Below are 27,661 nucleotides of genomic sequence, written 5' to 3'. Positions count from 1 at the left end.
GTCCTGATTGTTTAATTAACAAATCACTGTATTCTGGGAGCTGTGGTTTTTTTTTTTTTTCATCAGACCCAACTAAGATGCTTAATTAGAAGGAAGTCTAAGCTAACAATACTGCGTCTTTTCAGCGACATGCAAAAGTCTTGAGACCCCAGTAGGAAGGTGTGATTAGAGTCGTGAGATGGCGGCCAGGCAGAAGGCCTACATGACACCCCTTGGATCAAGCGATCTACGAACTAGGCCTTACCTCCCGATGGAAGATCTTTAAACATCCGAGCGAACGCACTTTGTTTCCGTATCTAAGCAACTGATTTTAAACTGATTGACTTGGATATTGGGGCTGAACTGAAAGGGGCGGGGTGTTTGGAGCCATGCCTTTAAGCACCCTCCGATTGGTTGAAAAGGGACATGCTCGGAATATGATGTCCCGCCCATCACCAAGAAAACCGCCACTGCTGTTGCACAAAAAAATAGAGGAGATAAACACCTCTCGCTCCGGAAGAGAGTATTCTGCTCCTGCACCGGAAGACTCTGCATTACTGCTCCGGAAGGAATTATTCAGCCACCGATCAATCGCTGCCGTAGCTTCTGTTCCCTGCAGCCGCCTGTGGCGTAGAGTTCGTGCAAACATTCGGGTTCCAGAGCATGAGAAGAAGCTCGGGAGAAAGACCACTGTTCACAACATCATGTTCCCGCTGCAGTCTAGGATGCCAGGGGGCAGACCGCAGGGGACACAGAGCAGAGGCGGGTGCCCCGGTGACTGCTGTCTGGCTTAAAACGGTGGCCAGAGACGGTCCCACATAAAACGCGTGCTTTCTTCCAAAAGGCGCCAGAGTTATGAAGTCAGAGTTAACATTTCAGATTTGAGAGATTCTCAAGCAGTAGCCAAATGGGTAGCTGCCAAGTTTTAAGTCTGCATAGCAGTGGCATTTTTATGGCGCTATTGCGATTGTGTGGCTTTTCAGCACATTGTGACCCTTTGAGTAACACATCAAACAACAAGGCAGAGCAAAAGGCAAGCGCGGTCCCGAAAGTGAAAGAGGACCACGCTGCAGCCGATCTCTTGTCTTTATGGGACCATATGTTTGAAACACATGGCCCCATAAAGATAAGAAACCTTTTACCACACACGTAAGTCAAGCGAGCCAGTCCAACTGGAACGGCTCTAAAAGAGAAAAGTGTACGTCCCTGGAAGCTCTTTTCCAATGGCTGGCCACCGTTTACCATAAATGGTGACGCCAGCCAATGGAAAAGAGGGGCGGGGCTTAAACCCCGCTAGTGAAAGCTACCCAAAAACATAAAATCTCGCCAGTGAGACTGCGCATGTCTGCGCAGCCTGCGCTAGCCGAGACCTAAAAACTAGTTGCTGATGCAGTACCAATGTCCTGGGGTGTTTTCACACCCTTCACAGGCATCGGCTGCTAACTGCCGCCAAAGACAAGCTGGACACTGCTCTGTGCACTGGTTCCAGCTTCTCCTCCCTGTCACTGTGTGACTTCAGCTCCTCACCTGAGGACTGTGTGAAGAGAGATTAAATCATGACACCTAGTGGCCCCGTGTGAGATGGCAGGTCTGGGAGAGTCATCTAGGATCCGATATGGCTGTAACTGAATGGGTTTTTCAACAGTTATCACCCATCACAGCCAAAAGCAATGGTAAACGAAAGCTAAGATGAGAAGAACACCAGAAGTAGTATTTTTATATTAAGATAACAAGAACACATTTCAAACTCACCAATACAGAGACAAGTGGAGGACTAGCGTGCAGGACATCTAATAAATATGGATATGGGATCTGTACACAGTAATTGGGTGGGGTGAGTGCGAGAGAACACCGATAGGTTATCCATAGACAGAAGAATCACAGAAGACAAGATCAGTACTGGACTTTCCAACAACTTACCTTTTCTTCTTTGCTATTAATCACAGCTAGAGATGAATTAAGAGAAGCACATGTATTATTGGCAATGGTCCAGTTTACTTTATCTTCAGAGAGAAAGAAACACGCGCCCTTGTACAAGACCCATCCTCTCTCACACTGGCAGTGTTTATCAGCCGCAGAGTCACCTTATAGTAAAGTAAAGGGCACATATAAATATAGAACTTGAAAACAAAACATTAAAAAGAAGTTTATATTAAAGATTATTATAACTTCATTTTAGGTACTTTAAATATTATACAAAATAAAAAAATGCTACATCACTATTAACTCAAATTTGAAATAAATCTTTAATTAATGGAAATAGAATTCAATTAAAAAATAAATCTCCACCTGACGAAAAAAAAGATAGATTTATTATTTTTAGACCGATCAGCCTTAGAGTGTTCCTCCACCCAAATTTTGCCTTCCGCCTCCATTTTTCTGACCTCGCTTTTGCTGGTATTATGACTCTGAGCACTTTACCACTGCTAACCAGTGCTAAAGTGCTTGTGCGCTATCCTCTAAAACATACTATTGCCTGATCGCCAACTGGCATTTGAAGTCCCTAGTAAAGTGCAATGAATGTGCCCAGGGTCTGTAGATTAAATGCTATTATTGGGCCCGCAGGACTGATTATGCCACCCACTAAAGCAGCCCTTAAAACAAGCCTCGGGCTTGCCTTTGTGGAGCCTGTGTGCAGTCTTAAAACTGCCACGTCAACCTGGCAAAATAAAACTTTTGCCGGGCCGAAATCTTTCTTCTTAAATACATACAAGTCACCTCTAGGGTAGCAGGGATGTGGAATATATTTTCAAATGTGCTTGTCCAAGGGACAACAGGTTGCAGAAATCTACTTGCCCTGCAAAGAAATCAACTTGCCCGGCCTACTGCCTAAATCAATCAGATGAGTTCCAAAGAAGGTTCCTATTACTTGTACTAGAGACTATGGCACTAGTGACGCTTTTGAGCGGGAAACTAGTATGGGTTTTAAATTTACATGATGTGCATGTACTGAAAAACACAATAGCACAATATACATTTTGCATAAAGTATTGGCAAATAAAATACAGCAAGAAACATTTTAGACCCAAGCTTATCTCTACAAAACATTGGTGAAGCAGCCCCAAGTCACAGATGGGCATAAATGTCATTCTTCAGTGTGCCTCAAGCAGAAGTAAGTTCCCTTCAGCAGTGCAAAGAATGTTTTTTCTAATTCATCAGAGGAGGGAAGGAGTCAGAACTCCTTTCTTACGAGACAGTTGTTCTGCAGAAGTCACTCCAATGAACCTCAAAGCATCAACCCACATGATGTGAAAGATTTCCATTAGGGGGACTGTGACACTGCATCTCAGTGGTAATAAAGAACACTCTTGGGCCTGGGGCCACGGATGAGCAGGCAGCCATGGAGGGAGGCTCAGGGATATGCCAACGGTATGGCAGCCTTACCAGCAGTCCCAAAGAGAGGGTACCATTAAACATGGTGATGACTCAGCAGGGTCTTCCACTAAACCCGATTTGTGTCACAGGGGCACAAACACGATTTCCAAGTCTTCCCACAGGAAACAGTCGATTGAAAGTCTAGGAAGGCTGAAGTAGAATCCAGAACCGGATGTATGACGCAACAACGACGCCATTGTTCACGAATGACACTATATATATTTAACCCTATTAACCCACAATCCCTAAACCCTAAAATCGACCTTGCCACACAAAAACCCCTACCCACCCTAAACCCTAAAATTACCCTTGCCAAGTAAGAGATGGAGCAGGACACTTCAGACCCCTCGCACTCCCTCCACAACTCAAGCCAGTACTACAGAGCCATTGTAAAGAAGCTCTGTTTTATGTGCTGCATTAACGCATGGCAGGGATTTCACAGGGCTCCATCTGGGGTATGTCTGAGATACACGGCCCGCTGAATGCACAAAATGCATCATGTTTAAGATGTAGCCTAGTTCCTAGATTAGTAGCGATCAAACGAGGGCACCACATTTCTAATGCTGGTCCACTTAACTACAATGTGCGATCTTGGGCAAATGTTCTATTTTCATGGAACTCTATTCATTCACCTGTCAAAACTGCTTGCACTTGGCTAATGGCCAACTACTATGTGTTATGCTGAATAGCTTGGCATTTACGTAGGTACTTAACACAACCCCATGTTTAAAACAGTTAAATGGTTTTCTGGAGGCCTAAAGTCACCCAGCTTACATCCCTGTGAGGATCGGGAGGCGCCTATCCTGCAATATGAACAGCTATCATGGGGCAGATATGGACAACTGCGGTCTGTTGCTGTCCTGCCTCTGCAAGGCATGTTCCGCATGCACTGAAACTCCTACAAGGTCACTCAATGTGTTGAATACATGGCATTTATGCAAAATACACATCAAAAGCTGCCTGCAGGCAAACCTGCAAAGGTACGCGCTGCCTTTTCCTGTTTTCTTTAGCAACCATTTTGTTCTTAGATGCTGCTGAAGCGAGAAGGACTGCAGAATAAATCCTTTTCACAAAGCCACTGATTTTCTGCTGATTACACTCACTGCAAATAAAACCTAAGCACGCAAGAAGCACAAGACGGTCATGGGGAGCACAGCGCTGGCTTCAGGCATCATCTCAGATGTGACGCCCACGGAAAGCAAAAGGTAAGGGAAACTCGGACATGTGTAGACTCCGTGAGGCCCAGAGAGCAAAGCGCCAGAGGTGAGCCCGACGGGCAGACTTCTGATGACTCTATAAGGCCCAGAGGGAGCAAGGGCCATAGACAAGGCCCAGGGAAATGCACGAGGCGCAAAGGTAATCGGGCAGGAAACTGAGGGGCAGAACTAAGAGAGCCTCATTCCTCTCCCTCTCCCCCTCCCCACTCCAGCCTCTTCCCTGGCAGTCTGATGGGAGCTGGGCTGTCCGTCTCCATGAGAGCACTTTGGGGCCACTAAAGCAGACAGTCAGCAGCAGGATGGCACATCCAGTCATAGTGTAGAATGGCAGTCCCTCCTGTAGCCCAGCATTCAGCAGACCAACACAACAAAGCAGTTAGCAAGAATGGTGGTTCCTCCTGGCAATGTGCAGTTGTAGAGCCAGCAGCGTCTGGTTACAAGTCCCACCCAGTGTCTGGTTAGACCAAAGTCAGGGAGCAGCAGGGCAACAAGCAGAAACACAATCCGGTGAGGCCTTTAAGCAGCACAGCAGTTTTTTTAACAGAGATTCAGTTCCAGATGTAAAAGTGCTTCTCCAACATGGGGTCAGAGACCCAGTACTTACTCATAAATGCCTTTGATGTAGGGGGTGACTTCAAAGGACACTTCTTCATTGAGATGCAGCTTATGAACCGGAGGCAAATCAACCGAAGCAGATTCATAGGAGGATGGATCTCCCACAGTTCATCGTGAGAATTATGTGGACACTTTTTTAAATCTTAGAAGGCAGCCACCTCTTTTGACCCTTATGGCAGCTCTCATGTACTATTGCCAGTATATTACCTTTGTCTGATGGGTATATGTTCCCTATTGTTAAATAATATTTGTTTATCAGCAGGGTAATAATGGCAGTGCTAGTAATTGTGCTGTGGCAATATTTATCTGTGTTGTTTCCAGCGCCGAGTGTTCTGGAAGGATAATTCTCTTCAGTATGTAGAAGCCTGGTACAACCTGTGGAGTCAGACAAGCGAAGATACCTCCCATCAACCTTGGTTAAACGGGGTCTTTGCAGATCGCAGAGTCAACGTGAAGATATGTACAGTGATATTGGCTGTCCATTCAGCTGAGTGCAGAGATTAGGAGGTGAAAGCGGTCATCATTATGCACCTAAACTTCTTGTAAGACACACACTGCCCACGTGAAGCCAGGAAGTAGGGGGTGTGATGGTAATTCCTGGTGCTGTGGACGCTGTTTGAGCTGCAAGCGGAGGTCAGAATTTTAGGATCAACTGTCTACTTGACTTGTAGCCGTGTGGGAAGCTCGTGGCCTTGAAATTAAACTTTACAGGGACTGGTTTATCATTGGAAGTAGCTGGTGGTTCAGGGAAGCACTTTGATTGCCTTACACATCAGAACATCCCCACGAGGAACAAGCAAACTGCGACTGCAGAACAGGGCTGGTTGCTGGATAAGGGAGAATAGGAAGTGGAAGCCCAATAAATGATAACTCATATCCCAAAGAATCCGGATTCATCCTCATTTTGCTGAAACCCATCAATTACCTCTCACTCTTTGAATCAACTAAATTACTCGTGTTCCAATATTGTCTTAAAGCAAATACAATCGGAGGCAAAAGCTTTGCTTTTCAGAAAACACCCATATACACACCATCCGATTTTTTGATTAATGCACAGCAAAGTACCCACTTAAAAGCCATATTGCCGTCTACAGTAAAATGTAAGTTACAAAGCAAGTCTGTCAAGATATCCAAGCAGAACAGACCAGAACAGAGCACTAGAAAGACATGTGATAGGCCTTACGTGTAGTGTGTGACTAGTGAAAACAAATGTATTTAAATTCAATTGTTTTAAGTAACAAGTTGCTTTATACATTTGTAATGACTGGCCACACAATTTAATGATATTGGGGTTGACAAACTTGGGAATTCGTGTTTAAGACCTCACACACAACTGTTGTAGATAGATTTGCTGTCCAATATAAGAGAACACAGCTCCATTCAGCCCACTTTTTCTGTGGGTCCTTGCACACTGTTGAAGAGCTAAGACTATAAAGACACACCACTTAAAAAATGTATGAGGTGTGACAAGTTGGCCTGGCATATGCTGTCCACTAGTTCTAGAGGGCACCTTGTATCAGTCCAAACAACCCTAATTGATGATAGGTTTAAGACAACCTTTATTGAAGGCTATCCTAGTGGTAGCTATGGAGAGCAGCCTTCAGGCTAAGTCTTGAAGGAGTGTAAAGCAGCTTGTTTTACCAGATTATAACCTCTAGAATGTCTAAAGGAAAAGAGAACCACACAAGGTATATATAAAAAATATATGTATTTATTTCTAAACACTCTCTAGTAATCCCTTTATGAGATTACAGAGCAAAGTACACACTTTAAACAATATAGAACTTCAGTAAATAGCACAATATACACTGGGCCCCAGGGGGGAACCAAACTATATATTAAGAAAGTGTATAAGAACCACGACTTGACTAGACACAAGGCCTAGAGCCTGTAGAATCGCTGGGACCACAAAGGAGTCACACAAGGTAGTGACACAGCGGACCCGTGCAGTGTGAGAACACAGCCGTGAATCACCGTTATCTTCCATGGGGGAAGTCGCGGTTGGAAATTTAAAGATTAAGGACACTTAGGAGAGGACTTTGAGCAAACCTCTTTAGACGTAAGGGTTTCTAGGGCCAACAACCACGGGAGCACCGTAGTACTCGTGTTACCTCACCCAGGGATGCAGGGTGCATAGGTGTCTTTTGGGGGGGTCAGGAATCATCGTTGATTTCAATGACGATCTGCTGCAAAGTGCTGCTGCCGTGGAGGAGAGAAGTGTCTGGCGTGATCCAAGCCTGGATCGAAGATGTGAGGAACCTGAAAACAGAGAGGACAGAGTCTGGGTCACTTGCCAGTGACCAGGGGACCGATAGACGAATGCCCACCGATGTCCTGTGATTTGGGTGTGACGAGGTGAAGCTTGACTCTGCAGCCACGAGGACCAGGAGGCATCAACAATGACCAGAAGCTGGATTCGAGCTGTCCCACAAAGGATGTCGAGTGCTGTGGCGTCGGTGCCCGGATTGGACCCAAGAAGCCTTGGCAACAGCAACCAACGCAGGAAAAGAAAAGATGCTTCGGTGCGGACCAGCAAAGTCTGGGGGACTCACCAAGTGGTGGGGGAGTCAGGGCACATCTGAAGCAACCAGGGAAGCCCAAGGAACGTCAAAGTTGCCTTCTCAGGGACCCACCAGTCAATGGACCAGGGATATTGAAGGTACCTCAAGCGAAAATACAAAGAGCCGGCTCACGGAACACTCGTGGAGTGTAGGCCAGCAATCTTTGGTGGAAAAGGTGCTCGGGGTCTGAGCTATAAGTAACCCAAAGCACAGCCTCAAGGAACATCGAGAAGCTGATGCACTTGCAAATAAGCACAGTGTCCAGGGGATCTGGTTCCATGGTACTCACGAGGGCTGCAGGTCTCCGCTTTGCTGGGGACTCAGGTCGGCCTTGGAGAAGTCTGGAAATCCACCTCCTGTGTTGCAAATACTTCGGGGTCCTGCGAGGGTTTCGGAGATGCAAACCGGTCAGATGCGTCTTTGGTGCCTTCCACGCAGGGGAGAAACTCTTTTACTCCAAGAGAGATTCTTCAGTCATCCAGCGTTGTGCAGATCACTGAAGTTCCAGGATTAAGTATCAGAGTTTCGTCCAGGTGCAATCTAAGTCCTGTTGCCAGGGGTTCTTTTCTTATACCCAAGGAAGGGGTTGGACATACTCTGGGGACCCACCTATGGGAGGGTCAGGAAAGAGGGGTGGCTACACCCATTTCCTTTGTCCAGTTTTGTGCCAGAGCAGGGCCTGGTAGAAGTTGAAGTTGAAAGTACTTGTAGAGCGCACTGTGACCAAGCGGTTTCCTGGCGCTGTAGACCGCTGGGGAACCCGTCCTGACTATTCCTGTGGGATGGTCCCTCCTGGGTATCTCCAAGGTGAAACCAGGCATCCCCAGCGAATGTGGGGGGCCGTTGTGGAGATGAGGCAAGCTAATGCCCAGAGTTGCCGAGTGTGATCCCTGGTTAGAGTAGGCACCGAGGCGAGAATTATCGAGTCCGCTGGCCCTGGCCCGCAACCCTGCCGCGTCGGGAATTGAACCCTGGTCCCGGGCCGTCCTCTGCTTCCGGGTCTGCTGCCTCTAACCAGTGAGCCACACCACTCCTGGTAGCACCTGCAACCGGTTTGAACTGGGCTATGCACAGGGGCACCACATGTGCCCCCAGTGCTGACTTCAAAGCACTCCCGAGTGCACCAACCCAGCCCCAATACACTAAAGGCTGTCTGGGAGGTGGTGACACCTCCCTGTGACAGGAAACCTATTGTCCAGGCCTCCCCTGACGGAGTTTTGTCCAGCAGCAGGAGGCCAGACTCGTGTCTGTGGCATCCATATTGTGATGCCAGGGTTCCTTTAAACTGGTACCGGGTGTACCGGTGTGTATTTGTCTCTCCCTCTAGAAGGGTGGAATCATACCCCTGCCGCCAGGACTGGCTGGAGGGGGTATGATTCCAAAGCATTTGACACCAAACACGTCATGTTTCCTTGCAGCCATTCCAAAGTTAGCATTTACCGCAAGTTATAATGCACTTAAGAGCATATGGTCTGGCTGCATCACAGAACAGCCCCAGAGAATAGATTCCAAAGGCTGCAGAGGGACCCTACTCATGCATGGGCACCCTCTCACACAAAACCCTGCACCGTGCCTTTAGGATTGATAAGGCCTGCCATAGGGGTGACTGATAGGTTTAGATGTGTAGTGATATAAGGTAGATATAGGGAACCTATATCTAAGTAAGAGGTGCATACACAACCTTACCACCTTACACAGGCTGCAGTAGCAGACCTGTGGTGTCATTTTGGAAGGCTTCCCAGGGGTGGCATAATACATGCTGCAGCCCCTGGTAGGCCTCTGAAGTACCTATGCCCTGGGTAAATATGATACCATATACTAGGGACTTATAAGGGTACCCCAGTAACCGAACTGGAGCGTACCTAAAGTACTTGGAATCATTTTAGAGAGGAAGCAGCTAGGCTGGGGTCCTGGATAGCAGGGCTCCAGCCAGACTAAAGTCGAAAAACAGTGAAACACCAGCAAAAAGTGGGGGTAAACATAAGAAGCAGATCCTACTCTCCTACATGAGGTTCCTAAAAAAATATTCAGGAATATTCTTGGCTTCATGTAGAAGACTACACTAGAATAAAACTGACTAGACAGGACTCAAAATGTCTCTAAAACGCTGCAATTGGTATAAAGGCAGGGCAGCTAATTAATCAACAGCAAAATTGCAAACCGTCAATGTGGTTTAAAAGGCCAAAATTCCAGACATACAATGGAATAAATGGGTCCCATTTCTGGATATCTTAAGTACATCTGTTCATTCACTATTCTCTCCATGCCTTATGCAGCAAAAAGTAACATTGAAAACCGAAATACTGATTCTTTCCAGTCATGCTGCTGTTTTATTCTAGATATCTTGATCTATTGTCACATATGTAAAATTATCATTTCAATTTTTTTTTAATATAAAAAAGACATTTAATTTCTCATTATGTTTTTCATTGCCATTACATAAATCAATATAACTTTGGATCACATCGAATGATCCCCTAAATCTAACTTTAATAGGATTTTATTATCCAAAAACACTGGTAGAAATGCTTGCCAACACATCCACGTGTACATGCTGATGATAGAAGCTGTTGGCATCCAAATACCAATCGAGCCGTACAGATGAACATATTACTTACCTTTAGGGGTGTTCTTTCTGGCAAATACACTATTTAACCACAGGTTCCTCACCATGGAATATTGCCCATGTGCCAGACTGTATGCAAAATGTTAGTTGGTCTCAAGCCACGGAGAAAATTCCTCATTTGTTTCAGATGTGCCCAAATTTCTTGGGCCATCAGCGACGTCGCAGCAAATGTAGACCTTCAAAGAGGCCAAGCTCCAGATTTCTGGTGTACTTCTAGCTTCCCTGATGAGCCTTTGAGCCTCATGGATCTGTTGGGGCCTCAAGTCAGATTTCTGCTGGTGGGTCTGCCCTCTGTACTGTTCAACATGCTTAGGCCCATTTAGCCTCCTGTACAGACTCTGGTACCTTCAGGACCTGAGCCAGTCCATTCCTTATTGCTGCTGGTAGCAGGAGGGAACACACTGAAGATTCCGCTGTCATATGTGGAAACAAGACTGGAGTCACGACGGACGAGGACGTCGCTCTCCTTTCTCGCCAAAGAACTGGATCGCCCCGGCGGCCGTCTCTGCTTTCAACTTCAACCGGCTGGTGAAGTTAGCAAAAATTAAGACCACGACTTACGGTGGCAGTTCATCATTGTCCATGTAGACCACAACCGATCAGCGTGAGTCTAGGGTGTCGGCTGACACCTACAGATTCCAGTTGGATTCCGATTAATTAGGATTCACAACCGGCGACTGTCATCCCTACCCCTTGTCCTGAAGAAGACCCGCCTGGGATGCCCATGGATACGCTCCCACACCCAGGGTCGAAACGTCGACGTTAGAGTCATTATAAAGTCCATACAATCCCCCTGACTTGAACAGAAAATCGTAATCCCTGTCGGAGGGTTATGTTTATATTCTGGACCCGACTACAAAATGTTTTTTTCCCCCATGTGTATTTATATGTCATCAATGTCACTTTTGTATAGCACAATCATCACTCATTACGAAAAGTCACTCATTTTACACTAGACTGTTCTGTAATTTTCGTTGTTTGTGTATTAAGTCACACGACAGCCAATCCAATATACTTTGAAAAGTAAAGCATACCATTTACTGCGTATCTAAATGATTTTGCTTGGTGTGTTTTTTAAAATATAGTTCTTTGAAAATATTTGTGTTTTTAAATAACTTTCAGATATTAAGTACTGTGTTCAAATCATTTCTCCAAACCCGACAGAACCGCTTTTTCCTATGGTCATATGTGGAATGACTTTGGCTTCATTTGGACACATATCATGCTACAAGACTAATAAAAAGCAATAGGTTGTCCTACAGCCTGACTCTGTGCCAAAGTATATTGTGAAGCGCACACATCAGCAGAGGCTCCAATATCTTTCTGGCTCGCATTATGAACAAGGTACACCACCAGAATGGGATGGGGGTGGAGGAGGGTGGTACACTGCACTTCTCTAGGAGGATGACAATTTCTACGAGAGTTTGCAGAGCGCTAGTGACCTTGGCACCTCCCCCTGATATGCCGCTGCATTTGCCACTTGGGCCAGCCACGGAGGAGATTACATCATTTGCTGTTGTACTCCAATGGGCAGCTGAGGTCTTGGAATTGTAGCAGATTTCATTTTGGCCAGCTTCATCTGAAATCTTGCTACCCTTTAATGATGCCTTTCCTGATACCTTGATGGAAACTCGGTCACAACCCAGTTCCTGCCCAGGATTCATCCAAAACGCTCAGGCAGAAGAGACGCCACATGATCTAAAATGCTGTGGCTCAAATCCTACAGCAACCTTTTCGGGGAACCCTCCAAGAGCCAACAGTTCTCTTTGTGAGGCTCTCCAAATGCTAGGGCTTTTATGGTACAGAAAAGCTAAAACAAAGGTGTTTCTAAAGTTCCCAAGTATAATGAAAGAGTCTACTTGGCAGTGTGCCGTGATAGAGAAGCCATTAAGGTTAATGAAAACCCTTGTGTTATGTTAGGGAAATTTCTAAAGCGCACGACTCACCCTGGGGCATCTCGGCGCTGAACCTAGTAATAGTTCGGGGAGGGAAAAAAACGAGTCGAGGGGGAAATTACCAATGATCAGAACAGAAAGGCTTTCAGTTGTTTCCTAAAAATACTGAAAGACGTACATTCCCGAAGGGAAAAGTAATGTATTCCACTAGCGAGGGGCAAGATACGAGAAAGCTTTCCCCCCGGAACGGGAGAGGCGAATTCGGGGGACCTTCAGAAGCCCAAGGGAATTAGATCTGAGATTGCGGGTCGAAGTCTGTCTAGCGAGCCTTCTAAGCAAATATTTGGGGCCTTTGCCATTTAAGGCATTGAAGGTGATGCAGCAGGTTTTGAAGTGTGATCGTTTGCAGACCGGAAGCCGGTGGAGGTCTCGCAGTAGAGGGGCTGAAGGAGAGCTCGCGGGACAGTTTAAAATCATTCGGGCAGCGGTATTTTGAATGACCTGCAGTTTTTTGAGCAGCGTCGAGCCTTTTTCTGCCAGCAAAGCATTTCCGTAGTCAAGTCGGCTGATCACCATGGCCTGGACTAGAGTTCTGTGATGCTTGATGGGAAGATAAGGCAGAATCCTACGTAAGAGACGAAGGCTAAAGTAGCAGGAACTGGAGATAGCTGCTATGTGTTATTTCATGGATAGAGCCCAATCAAGTTTAAACCCCAGGTTTTTCACTGATTGTTTTGGGGCGGGGGCGACTCCCAGCTGGGACGGCCACCAATCGGGCGTCCAGAAGAGAGGGGCTTTCCCTATTAGCATAATTTTGGTCTTGCTTGGATTCAATTGGAGACAGTTTCCCGTCATCCAATTAGAAATAGCAAGCATGCCTACCGAGAAACGTAAGTTTTCTGGTTCTACGTCTGGGTTAATTTTGAACATGAGCTGGGTGTCGTTCGCGTATGAGACTATCTCCAACCCAAGTGTCTCTACTACTTTGGCTAATGGGGACATATAAACATTAAACAGTGTGGGACTGAGGCTGGAACCCTGGGAACACCCTTGTCCAGACAGGATTTCTCTGAGCGGTAGGGCCCTGGCATGATCGTTTGATGTCTGTCGGAGAGAAAGTTCTGCAGCCTTTTTAGGGCTCGGTCTTGGATGCCACAAGAGAGTAATCTCTCCACCAGCTTGGAGTGCGCGATGGTGTCAAATGCGGCAGAGAGATCCAGGAGGACCAGAATTACTGATCCTCCAGCATCCATTTCTCGCCTCAGTGAATCGGTCACAGCCAAGATTGCAGTTACGGTACTGTAGCCTGGATGGAACCCTGATTGTGATGGGTCCAAGAGGTTGTTAGACTCCAGGTAGAGGCTCAGCTGTCTGTTTATGGCCGTTTCCAGTTGTTTGCCCAACAAGGGAAGCAAAGATATAGGGCGGTAGTTGCTATGTACCTGGGGGTCTGCAGATGTTTTTTTCCGGATAGGGCAAACGTATGCTTCCTTCCAGATAGGGGGAATTATACCTGATTCGATTGAACAATTGAAAATTCTTTGGATTTCCGGGGCACAGCTTGATGCTAAGAGGGCCATAATTCTGGGAGGGCAGAGGTCACTCGGTGAGCCAGATTTTACCGAGGATAACAGATTCATGACCTCATTTATCGAAATAGGTTCAAACTGTTTAAGAGTACAGGCGGTCGGAAGGCACCGTTCTAAGGATCTTATGGGAGGAGCTGAATTCTGGGATAGGGAAGTGGTGAAGTTGGCATAAATCAGAGTGATTTTTTCATGGAAATGGGCTGCAAGGGAATTGCAGAGTTCCTGTGATTCTATTGAAGGAAGTCTGCAGGCTTGAGGTGAGACGAAATCTTTGACTATGTTAAACAGAGCTTTAGATGAGTTGGTGGCCTGGTCGATTTGGCTCAGAATAAAACATTTTCCTCGCCGTTTTTATATTTTGATGGTATTTTGACAAGGATAGTTTGTAAGTCTGTCTATCCAACAGGGTTTTACTGGCTCTCCAGCGTCTCTCCAGGATTTTGCACCTGGATTTTTCAGTACGAAGCTCCGCTGTGTACCAGGGAGCAGATAGTCGCTTTTTGGAAAGACAGAACTTTTTTATGGGAATTAAGGAGTCGAAAGCGGACATTAAGCTGGCGTTAAAATTCTCCAGCATCCCAAATACATTGAGGTCGACCAAGGAATCTGCCGGTGTATGTGGGCGGAATGCCTCCAACGATAAATTATTCCAGGGTCTTCGTAGTTGCTTTACTCGTGCTACGGCTCCAGTTTGAGAGTTAGTATACTGACTTCGGGTGGAGAAAAAGACCATGAAATGGTCAGACCATGTTAAAGGAAGAGGGGGATGACAGTATAAATGCTTAATGTTGGTAAAGATTAGGTCTAGGGCATGTCCTGCCCGGTGCGTGGGAGCGGTTACAAGTTGAGAAAGTCCGATTTGATTTAAACTAGTTATGAGATTGTTAGCATCGGGATTCAATGGGTCTTCGCCATGGAAATTAAGGTCTCCAAGCAGAATAAAGTTGCTGGATGCTAGGACTTGCATAGCGATCTGCTCGATTAATTCATTAGAAATGTGGGTCCTTGGTCCAGGGGGCTGGTAAATCAGAGCGCCGTTCCAGCTATCAGACCGGGACCTAGTCAATTTAAAAAAGCCCAGTTCCAGGCTGTCAGTACTTTGGGTGGCACAGCCACTTGGTTTGGGAGACCCTCCACAGAATCGTGTCCCATGGCTCTCATCTTCATAGCTCGGCCAAGTAAAGTTAACTCACAGAGCTAGCTTGGGACAGTTTACAACTTACAGCAAAATTTGAGGATGGACGAATTGGATCAAACATCAAGGTGCCGATCACGATCCTGTAAAAACCGGGTACGAACCGTCGGACGGAGCATATTCTCCGTCCGACGCGTACCCGGTCGTAAAAATATACAAACATGGAATTAAGATTGGCACGGAAACACCATTTCCGTACGAATCGTAACAAACCCCGACCGAACAAAATAAACCTACAAATGCGATCCGGGAAAGCGCCGACCTGACGTCGGGACGCTCGCAGCCTGCCATTCACGAACCAGGAATCACGATTCGCACCGACGTCATCCCGCACGGTGAATATTTTCCGGCTGCCAAAAACTGCCGGGAAATCAGGACGCCGCGAACAAGGACGACCAGTATGCGACGGACAGACAGGACGACGCGAACAAGGAGGACCAGTACGCGACAGACAGACAGGACGACGCGAACAAGGAGGACCAGTACGCGACGGACAGACATGGACCCGAACCTACGTGTCATCCCGGCCCTCATAGCAATCGACCTCCTCTACAGGTTACGACGCAGACGCCGCAGAAGGTCAGAACAACTAAGGGAGGGGGGAAAGGGGGGGGGTGGCAGGACCAGGGCAGGCCACAAACCCCCCACCAAAGTCACACAGCACACATGCCCTGGACATACCTGACTCCCAGGCCCTGGTCACTACGAGGGGGTGGGGGCGTGTCCAGCTAAGCCAGTGACCGCAACAACGGAAGTCCTTCACGACGCGAACAGGCAACACAACCAGACCGGTACGTCCCGTACCCACGCCTGAAGAGCGTGGGTACGAGTCGTACCACGCCCACACCCACGTCACCCCAACAATGGCGGGACGGCTCGTACCCACGTGGCAAAGGCCTGGGGACGGGCCGCACAAGCATCACATAGCGTGGGGACGGATATGTACGGACCGTACCCCCACCCCGCATGCATGGAGCGTACCCCCACCCCAACAGTGTAAGTACCACACGTACCCCCACCCGCGGTCTCATGGAGCGTAACCCCCACCCCAACAGCACAAGTACCACACGTACCCCCACCCACGTATGCATGGAGCGTACCCCCCACCCCAACAGCGCAAGTACCACACGTACCCCCACCCGCGTATGCATGGAGCGTACCCCCACCCCAACAGTATAAGTACGACACATACCCCCACCCGCGTATGCATGGAGCGTAACCCCCACCCCAACAGTGTAAGTACGACACGTACCCCCACCCGCGTATGCATGGAGCGTAACCCCCACCCCAACAGTGCAAGTACGACCCCTACCCCCACCCGCGTATGCATGGAGTGTACCCCCCACCCCAACAGCACAAGTACCACACGTACCCCCACCCGCGGTCTCATGGAGCGTACCCCCCACCCCAACAGTGTAAGTACGACACGTACCCCCACCCGCGTATGCATGGAGCGTAACCCCCACCCCAACAGTGCAAGTACGACACGTACCCCCACCCGCGTATGCATGGAGCGTAACCCCTGCCCCAACAGCGCAAGTACCACACGTACCCCCACCCGCGGTCTCATGGAGCGTACCCCCCACCCCAACAGTGTAAGTACGACCCGTACCCCCACCCGCGTATGCATGGAGCGTACCCACATCCGTGTATGCAATGAGCGTACATATTGTCAAATCGGAGAGGTGGGTGCAGAGTCCACCCAGCAGTGCCCAGACATGAGGGGTGGGTGCAGAGTCCTCCCAGCAGTGCCCAGACATGAGAGGGGTGTGTGCCTATCACTCCCAGCAGTGCCTAGACACAGGAGGGGTGTGTGCAGCAGTGCCCAGACACAGGAGGGGTGTGTGCCTATCACTCCCAGCAGTGCCCAGACACAGGAGGGGTGTGTGCAGAGTCCTCCCAGCAGTGCCCTGAGACAGGAGGGGTGTGTGCAGAGTCCTCCCAGCAGTGCCCAGACACAGGAGGGGTGTGTGCAGAGTCCTCCCAGCAGTGCCCTGAGACAGGAGGGGTGTGTGCAGAGTCCTCCCAGCAGTGCCCAGACACAGGAGGGGTGTGTGCAGAGTCCTCCCAGCAGTGCCCAGACGCAGGAGGGGTGGGTGCAGAGTCCTCCCAGCAGTGCCCAGACATGAGAGGGGTGGGTGCAGAGTCCTCCCAGCAGTGCCCAGACACAGGAGGGGTGTGTGCCTATCACTCCCAGCAGTGCCCTGAGACAGGAGGGGTGTGTGCAGAGTCCTCACAGCAGTGCCCAGACACAGGAGGGGTGTGTGCAGAGTCCTCCCAGCAGTGCCCAGACACAGGAGGGGTGTGTGCAGAGTCCTCCCAGCAGTGCCCAGACATGAGAGGGGTGGGTGCAGAGTCCTCCCAGCAGTGCCCAGACATGAGAGGGGTGTGTGCCTAACACTCCCAGCAGTGCCCTGAGACAGGAGGGGTGTGTGCAGAGTCCTCCCAGCAGTGCCCAGACACAGGAGGGGTGTGTGCAGAGTCCTCCCAGCAGTGCCCTGAGACAGGAGGGGTGTGTGCAGAGTCCTCCCAGCAGTGCCCAGACGCAGGAGGGGTGGGTGCAGAGTCCTCCCAGCAGTGCCCAGACATGAGAGGGGTGTGTGCAGAGTCCTCCCAGCAGTGCCCAGACACAGGAGGGGTGGGTGCAGAGTCCTCCCAGCAGTGCCCAGACATGAGGGGTGGGTGCAGAGTCCTCCCAGCAGTGCCCATGGGACGCTAAGGGTGGAGTAGCCACAGATACCATGCCCACAAATGTCAGTCAGGTGCACAACGACCCTGCAGTACACGTACCACATGTGTGTGAGGCTGGGAGTATACACACGCATCGGGCAAAAAACAAAACATGTCCACATGAAGTCATGTCAATAGTCCACAAACACAAGTACAATGACTACCAAGGATGCCACGAATGATGCAGGTGGAGAATGGCCCAGCATGCATGTGCAAAGTTGAAGGACTACGTCACACACCCAGCTAATGTACACACAGCTCCGCGCCAAAGTCAGGGGACACCCTGCAGGGAAGAAGTCAGGGTACACAGAGGAAGGAATACACCTTGGGGCAATAGCACCATGCAGCAACTGCTTACATGAATGGAGAAAGCTAGCTAACACCGTGTGATGGCACACAGATCCCAGGGTCCCCCCATGACCAGCACACTACTACATTTCCCACACACCCAACACATGAACACCACCCACAACCATGTAGCAGCCCCAACAGTAGCAGCCCCAACAACAGCAATACCAGCAAAGCAGGAGTGTTCAAAGGAAAAAAAAAATATAGCTTTATTCAGCAGGATCAAATAACTGGCATGTAGAAAGTTCAATATGTACAAAGCCCATAGGGCAGTCCATGAGTCACAGCTGGATGGGGGACACAGTGGGATGCGTGTCCCCTAGCTTGCCTGCACAGTTACATTCCGCCGTCTTCCACAGGGGTGAGGGCATCATGTGGGGGGGAAGAAACAGGCACCGCAGGGACAGGAGGGCGAAGGGTAGGTGACGTGGGTGCAGGGATGGAGGACTCCACCACAGGGGGTGGGGCAGGGCCAAAGGCGGAGGCCAGGATCTCGCTGCACACCTTAGCAAGGTCCTCCAGGGACTCCCCTGCACCCGAAGGAACCACAGGCCCCAGGGAAGGGGGTGGGTCAGAGGGATGGGTAGCAGCGCCACTGGGGGAGGGTGTGGAGAGGGGGGGGGACTCAAGCACCCTGACCGTGGACTTTCTTGACCGCTTGCGGGGTGGTGTCACTGTGGGGCTCAGGGACAGAGCGGCCATGAATGAGTCTTTGGGGGAGATGTGGCCAGGAGAGCTGAGGGGAGGGGATTTGGAGGGAGTGGATTGGGTGGAATGCAGACTCCCACTCTGGCTGCGTGTCACACGTTTGCCCCTCGACCCAGTGGGTGTGCCTACTTCACCCTGTGTGTGCGTGTCAGGAGGTGTGCGGCGGACCTTCCCTGCTGGTGTGGTGCCTGTGTCTGTTGTGGTGGGTGCATGCTTACGTCTGGGTGTATGTGGGACAGGCATGGGAGTGGGAAGTGTGGAAGGGGCAGGGGGTGGGACGTAGCGCTGCAGGAGACCCACTGCTGCAGTCAGTGTGGAGTCTATGGACTTCAGCAAGTTGCGTTGGTCAGCCTGCGATGAATGAATGCCCTCCAAGTATGCCTCCATGTTGTTGAGGACCTGGCTGTGGCCATGGAGGACATTAAGGATCGCAGTCTGACCAATCTGCAACTGCCGCTGGATGTCCACAGACTCAGCATTGGCGGCAGCAGTGGAGACAGGGGCAGGGGGTGCGGTGCCTGGCAGGAAGGAGACATGCGGTGACCGGGCACGTTGGGAAGGGACACGAGCACGTGGGAGGCGGCTGATGCCAATGGAGGGGGCGGCGACAGATGTAGGGCTGCTGTCAGATGGTGGTGCAGCCACCGCCCACTCGGAGAGATCATCCTCGGACCCGTCAGCTTCATACTCTGTTGTGCCAGTCGACAGGTCCCCGGGGTCACTCTCCACCGCCTCAGTCCCACTCGATGTGCCAGGCGCGATGTCACCGCTGGCACTGGTGCTCGGTCCCTCCGCGCCGCCTGTGTCAATGTCTCCCTCTGTGTCCCCCGACGATGCTGTGGGCAGGGTGAAGAGACAGAAAGTAATCATACACCTGTATACATATGTCACATGAGTCCAATCTACTTAGGTTACAGTGCATAGCCTGAAACAAAGGAAGAGTCACAACGACAAAAAAAGGTACACATGTAGGCCCTGCAAGACACAGTTGTGTGACCCACCATGCCATGGAAATAGCAATGGAGAGCATGACACAATAGCAAATGAGATGACATGGAACTTTGACTGAGGAGCAACGCCCTGGGGACAATCCAGCACTGCATCTGCAACACACAGCGTGGCAGGCAATAGGGATGAGCAGGGACCACATCAAGGAACTAGAGGCACATGCTGCATAGGTCATCATGATAACATGCCCACCCTGACTGGCCCACTGCACCTTCAGTGTATGTCCAGACAAACATCACACACTGGCCAGTCCTAGCAAGGAGAGTACAGGTCTTGACATGTAGGCCATGCCCTCACCACCCACCCCCTACATGAGACAAATCTGTGGAGACACAGGAAGCACTTACATCTCTTAGTCTGGCTGAAATACACATGGGATGCAAACAATCAGGATTGCACACAAAATACCCAAGGTGCGGCAGTCCAAAAACTCATGTACAAATGGGCATCATCAGATGATTGCAACAAGAAACACAGGCAATGGGCACCGTGAGTATGTACTTGGAAAATCAGGTCAGGATGGACAGTGGACACTTGTAATACAGCTCACGTCAATATACATGGTGGAGGGGAAGGGAGGCAGGAGAGCACTGCAATACTGTGGGTATCAGGATCTGCACAGCACCATAAACCCTGGAAGTGTAGCCATGGAACAGTGCACTCACAAATGCTGGTGAAACACAACAAACACACATGTACCTACCCCCTTCCTGCTGCTGCATCTCCTGTAGGCGCCTGTCCATGTCTGGAAACACCACCGCCAGCACACGTTTCTGGATGTGGGAGAGACGGCGGCGCCCGCAGTTCTTGTGGCTCTCAGGTGAGTCCCCCAGCAGGACCCGTGCGATCCTCCGCGTCCAGCACCGGATATCCTGCCAGCGTTTCCTCACCTGGGACATGCGCCGCCTCCGACCATCCGCACTCCTCACGGCGCTGACGGCGTCCAGCCATATCTGTGCCTTGGCAGAGGCACCTACCTGTGAGGATGAACAAGTGACACTACATCAATACACCTGGCACATGTCACAGGGACACAGATTAGAACACATTTGCTGTTTACATCAAGGCATAGTATGCATCCAACGCATTGCACCTTTGTCATAGGGACAGGATCCTCTGGGGGAAGCCACAAGCTGTACGTGCCATTGAAAGGACACAGGTGGAATGAGGGCAACTACACTATCTCTTATACGGGCCCACACTGTGCATCACACCCACCCCTCCTGTCTCAGGGCACTGCCGGGAGGACTCTGCACCCACCCCTCTCATGTCTGGGCACTGCTGGGAGGACTCTGCACCCACCCCTCCTGTGTCTGGGCACTGCTGGGAGGACTCTGCACACACCCCTCCTGTCTCAGGGCACTGCCGGGAGGACTCTGCACACACCCCTCCTGTCTCAGGGCACTGCCAGGAGGACTCTGCACACACCCCTCCTGTCTCAGGGCACTGCCAGGAGGACTCTGTACACACCGCTCCTGTCTCAGGGCACTGCTGGGAGTGTTAAGCACACACCCCTCTCATGTCTGGGCACTGCCGGGAGGACTCTGCACCCCCCCCTCCTGTCTCAGGGCACTGCCTCAGGCATTCCCCCCCCCTGGGACCCCCCTACAGTACATGGCATGTGTGTCACACATGGACACAATGGCAGAAGTCACAGTCACAAAAAGGGGAGACAGTCTGTGCCAGTGGACACTGCACTCACCTGACAACCTGGTCGCCCATACAGCATGGGGTACCATGGGAGGATCACATCCACCAAAGCCATGTTCTCCTCCAGGGTGAATGGCTGTGACCTCTCCACCCATAGTGGTCGGGCCGTACACACGCCTGTACGCTCCCTGTCACTATGGGTGTCCTCGCGTATGCGTACTCGTAGTGGTACGGGCCGTACACACGCCTGTACGCTCCCTGTCACTATGGGTGTCCTCGCGTATGCGCACTCATGGTGGTACGGACCGTACACACGCCTGTACGCTCACTATCACTATGGGTACGCATACGGCAGCACTCCCATAGTGATACGGGAACGTACACAGGCCCTCTTAGCGAATGTACGGTGGCTTTCACACATCACAGTGGTGACAGGCAGCACACAGGAAGGAATAGGGCTGACATACTTGTCCATGGATGGACATCAAGGCATTGTCTGGGCAGTACTACATGTGTGGGGCACAGGTGTGAAAGGCTGTGATGTGGCACATTACTCCAGAGTCGAGAAGGCACCAGATGTATGATGAGATGTGTACAGATGTAATGTGTGACGGTGCAATGTGTGCCAGGCATGCCCTTGACTCCTTTGACATGTGTGCATGTCGTACTGCACACTTGGGATGTGTGTCACGGGCATGGCACGGACACCAACACACGGAAGTGTCCCCTGAGGCCCGGTACAGGGGTTACCACACCTGACTTGTCACTACCCACGGTGCACGATGTGACTATGTCATGTATGTGTGGGGGCTTCCCATTAGGTTGATGTTGGAGCACCCCCAAAAGCAGCAGCTGTTGCAGCAAACAACATGTGTCTGTGTATAGATTGACATTGCACACTGTTCCGCACACCATGCCACATGTGGTATCGGATGTGAGGTGCGCATGTATGCATGGGACACGGAGTCGCGTCACAAGGACATGTCTGCATCCTCTCAATGAATGCGTGGTGAGTCATGGCATGTGCACCTTCATGGCAAGGTGTGTGGGCTGTCCTAGTGTAATGTCATGTCACCTGTGGCTCTAGTGTTCCGCTACCAGTCTCTGCAATCGGCATCCTACTTCTGCTGATGTGTGGGTGTAGGTCACTCCTGTCTTGCGTCTGGCTGTTCACTTGCACTGGGACACAGCTAATCCCATGGCATGGCATGGGGAGGTTCTCAATCTCCGTGTGTATCTGGGTCTTGGTAGGAGTGTCACCTGGCAGCCATACGTGTCCAGGGCATGTAGCACATACCTGACTCCCTATGTAGCATATGTGTATTAACAGATTAACATGTGCTCAGTACATATACATTGTTGTCGTAGTGCACTCACTCTTCCTTGTCACTTCCAAATTACTTCAGAGCGCCGCCTCTTGCCCGACCAATTCCGGACTTGGCTGACATGCGGGAGAATGACAGTATCCGGTGCTACCGCTTCCCACAACCGTTGATTCTGGAGTTGACTGCGAGACTGGCACCACACCTGCAACCGCAGCACAGGTATCCTACGGCACTGACACCCCAGCTGAAGGTAATGGCAGCCCTACATTTTCTTGCCACGGGTACCTTTCAATATACCATAGCTCATGTTGGTGGTATGTCCCAGAGCATGTTCTGCCGTGTGCTGCATGATTTCTTAGAGGCCATGTTGATTCACCTGGATGACTTCATCAAGTTCCCAAGCCCTGAACAGTTGACTGTGGTCAAGCGTGGATTCTATGCCCTGGGAGGGATGCCCCATGTCATTGGGTCCATAGATGGGACACATGTAGCTTTTGTACCACCACACGCACGGGAGGTAGCGTACTGCAATCGGAAGCACTACCACTCCATCAATGCCCTTGTGGTGTGTCTGTCCAACATGGTGATTTCACATGTCTGTGCTCGTTTTCCAGGATCAGCACACGATGCCTACATCATGAGGCGTAGCAGGATGCCTGAAATGATGATGCAGCTGCGCAACGAACGAGCATGTGTTGTTGGTGGGTACAGTCTGTCTGTCCTGTATTTTGCATAGCCTACCAGCACGACCGCTTCACCAGTTCTAACGATGTCCATGTGCTTCCCATGTAGGGGACGCTGGCTATCCCAACATGCCATGGCTGCTCTCACACCTCTCCGCAACCCCCATCACGCCGGCCCAGCTCCGCTACAACACCGCCCATGGCCGGACAAGGCGAGTGATAGAGAGGACGTTTGGCCTGCTGAAGAGCCGATTTCGGTGCCTCCACAAGACCGGCGGCGCGCTCCCATATGCCCCTGCGAAGGTCTGCAAAATCTTCATGGTCTGCTGCATGCTGCACAACATGGCAGTTGAGAAAGCTGTGCCACTCATCCTGGATGAAGATGACCAGGACCATCCACCCGTGGAGGACGAAGGGCTTGGCAATGGGGCTAGTGATGTGGAGGATGTGGAGCCGCAAGTGGACATCCGGACTCGGCTCATCCGCGACTTCTTTGCTTAGTGGTGAGTACCAGAGTCTGAGTGTGCACGCATTGGTCCCCGTGTGGCATGTGTTGTGATGTGTGTCTCCACCTGCATGTATGGCACGTGAGTCAGAGGTGAGTGTGGGTGTGTCACTGGAGTGATGGTGGCAGTGATGGTTGTATTTCCCCAGTCATAATTGTGACCTAGCATGTTGTCATCCATACATGTGTCAAGTTAATGCACATGCAAGTGGCTGTGCTTCTTGTGGCTGACTTCTTGTGTGTCTCTCTTCCCCAGGTACTTGCGCATGCCGTCTGCTGCTTGCATTGTTGTGGCACTGCTATTGGTCATGGACACGTCATCGTGTGCTGACTCAGCGTTACAGGCACGGACACGTTTGGAAGTCTCCATAGGGTAAGGGATGCATCAGGGGTGTATTGGGTGTGGCAGTTGTTCACGATGTATGCACACTGCCCCTGTCGATGTTTGGTTCCTCTGCAGCCATGTGGCATCACCATGGGACACGACATGCAGCTGTGTACACCTGAATAGATGGTCTGACCGGTTGACAGTCATCAGTGATGGGATGGTGGATTGTGATGATGGCATCAATGTGTGTAACACTGCCCTCTGACACATACGGTTTGCATTGGCTTGACATGGTGTGGGACTTCTACATCAGCGGATCAATGGTGTATGGCAGTCTCTCCGTGAGCAGCTGTGGGTGTTTAGCTGTTGGCCGACAATTGTGTGCCAGTTCCATGGCTATCACGCATTTGTCCTGCAGAAGGGGGGTGCCAGTGTTGGACCCACATGTTACTCCACATGAGGTGTTCATGTGTACTTCAAGTTGCCTCTGCAATCCCAAATACATGACTAATAAAGGTGTCCCTATACCTCCAAGGTGCCTCTTCTCAGTCAATGCTGGTGTGTTGCCACGGTGCATCCAGCATGTCTGGCTGGGTTTCCCCTGCTAGTGGCTATGTGTCTATGTGTCGAGTAGCAAGATGCAAGCTGTGTGTGTGGGCTGAGCCTGTGTATTATGCATGATGTCCATGACTGTGTGGGTATTGTGACATGTGTCATCCCCATGCATCCAACGTTGGCCAGGCCCCCATTCTCTGCATCCACCGGACTCAAGCTTGCAGGACATGGTTCTGCCACCTGTCTACACATACCTGGGTGCCCCCAGGACACTGGACTGGATCCCTGACCTCTGCGCATGACTGTTGCTGTACTCAATGTGTCTGTCAGCACGGTTGTGCCTCCACCCCCTCAGCTGGTTGGGCCCATCACGGGTGTGTATGGTGCTCCATGTCTGTCTTGCCTAATACACTGTGGGCCGTGTGTCCTGTGCCAGACTCAGGCCCCAGGGTGTGGATGGTTGAAGTCAAAAGAGAACTCAGGCATGTTTAGACTTTACGAAACACATGTAAGGTAATAATGCAACCAGCAGGCATCTTCTCTTAATGGTGTTGATTTTTATTTTGTTGGGGGGGGGGGGGGGTTATGCCGTGAGGGGCTATCCGGGAGGTTTGAATCCAAAGTTCAGTAGGGGAGTTGGTGTCCTTGCCATTGGGAATCCTCAGAGTCCATGCCACAGTCTTTGTCAACATTGGTCAGACAGTGACCAGCAGGGCCATGTGGCAGAGAATGTCTCTTGATGCGGTGATGCTGTTGCTCCAGTGGGCCAGGTACCAGGCCAGGTGTCCTGGGAGATGGTGATGTAGCGCCGACCCTCACGGTCCTTTCCGTGGACGACCCGGCCTCCTGCGGGAACCCTCGGAAGCAGGCCGTGACGATGCTTGGGAAGCTCCGTCGGATGTTTCCTCCTCCTCCTCCCTCCCTGTGGGTGGTGATGTTCTACGCCTTCTGGCACAGGGAGGGTTGCCCATGTTGTCGGCCATCCGACGGAGTGTATCGTGAATCCCCTGGAACACCGTCACTTGCTCAGCCTGTCTGTCCTCCATCCTCCGTTGGTGTTGCAGTAGACAGGCATGTTGCTCCGCATGTTGCTGGGCCTGCTGGGTCTTTATCTCATCGAGGGTCCCCTTGATCTCATTGAGGGTGGACACAACCTGGGCCATGCCCGTGGTGTCCTGCCGGTATGAGTCCAGGATGTTACGGACATGGGAATATACCGGTTTCCCAGCCAACTGGTCAGGCTCGCGCCTCCGCCGTCCTCCACTCCCACCACCCCTGCCCACTTGCACCTGGCCTGCCCTTGTGGGCACATCGGGTCTCCGGGACCCCTGAGGGGTGGCATTGGCGTGGTCGCCTGCCTCCTCCTGGGTGCCCGGGACACCGTGTCCCTCCTGGCCAGCCTGGCTGCTTGGTGGTGGTGGGGCAGGGATCCTGGGTGTCTCCTGGGATGTGGCAGGAGTGGGGGTGGTGGTTGGCCCCGTTGTACCTGACGCAGGTGCTGCAGGTGGTTGGACACCAGAGGGGCCAGGTTGGTCGGGGTCGTCCACAGAGTGGTGAGAGTCGTCGCTGCCGGTGGGATCGGGCCCCCGCAGATCCGGGTCCTGTGAGTCTTCCCCCCCCAGTGTTGGGGGGTGAACCACGACGTTGACCTGTGTGTGAGAGAGACAATGTTAATTTAGGTCCATGCAACATCCATGTTTCATCAGTTTAAACGTTGGAACATTTCCTCTTGCAATTAGGATCTGTCTTGCATTCCACTCACAGTGCACTTGTGCATGGGTGTGTCCCTTGGGCACCACTTTGGCCCCTTTAACTATGTGTGGCACAGTCTTACTTGCTGCGTCAAGTGTGACTGCAGTCAGCAGTGGAGTGGCCAGGTGTGGCGAGCCATGCATTGGTGCCTTCCGTGTAGCACTGTACATGTGCACATGGAGTGTATCCACACACTTATATTATGCAGGTAGCTGTCGTTGTGCTCGTGAACAGGTTGTGACATGGCCCTGTGTTTTGCCATGGGGAAGAGGGGGGGTTCTGGCACTGGCCACCCTTGGCGACATGCACGCAGTCTACCTGCTGACGAGCAGACATTCCCACACACCACACGGCTGATTTGCTCTCCCTGTGTCTCCCTCCCTCTCTGTCCCCCTCTCCCTCCCTCCATGTGTCAGCCTCCTCCCTCTGTCGGTGTCCCTGTGTCTTCCTCCCTCTCTGTCCCCCTCTCCCTCCCTCCATGTGTCAGCCTCCTCCCTCTGTCGGTGTCCCCGTGTCTCCCTCCCTCTGTGTCCCCCTCTCCCTCCCTCTGTGTGTCACCCTCTGTCACCTCAGCCCAGCTTCCTGGGCACACACTGTTAGCAGATCTTTGAATGGCCCTTGGCTTGTTGATGTGAGTTTGTTTCTCATCTCCAGGCACCCATTGGGTGTAGTGTGTGTCTCTGCGCTGCTGCTGTGGTGGTGTGTACTGCCACTCTTTCACAATGTTGGCTGTTCATTAGCTGCTGTCATGTGCAAAACAGTGCCTTCACCCCCATGTGTTGATGCAAGGCGTCCGCCATTTGCTGGCGAGTCTTTCCTGTGTGGGGACACAGTGTTTGTATGGCTATGACCTAGGCCACATGGGCAGAGTGCATTGTTGTCTGCTTCTGAGTTGCACTATGTGAATTTTGGGGCCCACCCTCCCGCCATCCGTGTTACCGTGTCATGTGTTGGTGTCTTCTGTGGCCTGTGACTTGCCATTGTCCAGCTGGGTGCATGGGGCATGGTGGCGGTGGC

At 51.0% G+C, this 27,661-nt stretch overlaps 1 protein-coding gene across 3 annotated transcripts in view; it reads right to left on the bottom strand.

The window, feature by feature from the left end:
* The window catches only part of LOC146812939 (uncharacterized), a 280,949-nt gene that overhangs the window by 46,715 nt on the left and 206,573 nt on the right, over positions 1-27,661 (bottom strand). For all 3 annotated transcript variants that reach the window (XM_085619981.1, XM_085619982.1, XM_085619983.1), the window contains exon 5: positions 1,900-2,063. In XM_085619981.1, the coding sequence (XP_085476107.1) occupies positions 1,900-2,063 (164 nt within the window). The remainder of the gene's footprint in view (positions 1-1,899; positions 2,064-27,661) is intronic.

The sequence above is a fragment of the Triturus cristatus genome, chromosome 7, assembly GCF_964204655.1.
Source record: "Triturus cristatus chromosome 7, aTriCri1.1, whole genome shotgun sequence".
Lineage (NCBI taxonomy): Eukaryota > Metazoa > Chordata > Amphibia > Caudata > Salamandridae > Triturus > Triturus cristatus.
The sequence above is the reverse complement of the archived record's forward strand: the minus strand, read 5'-3'. Positions and strand labels throughout refer to the sequence as shown.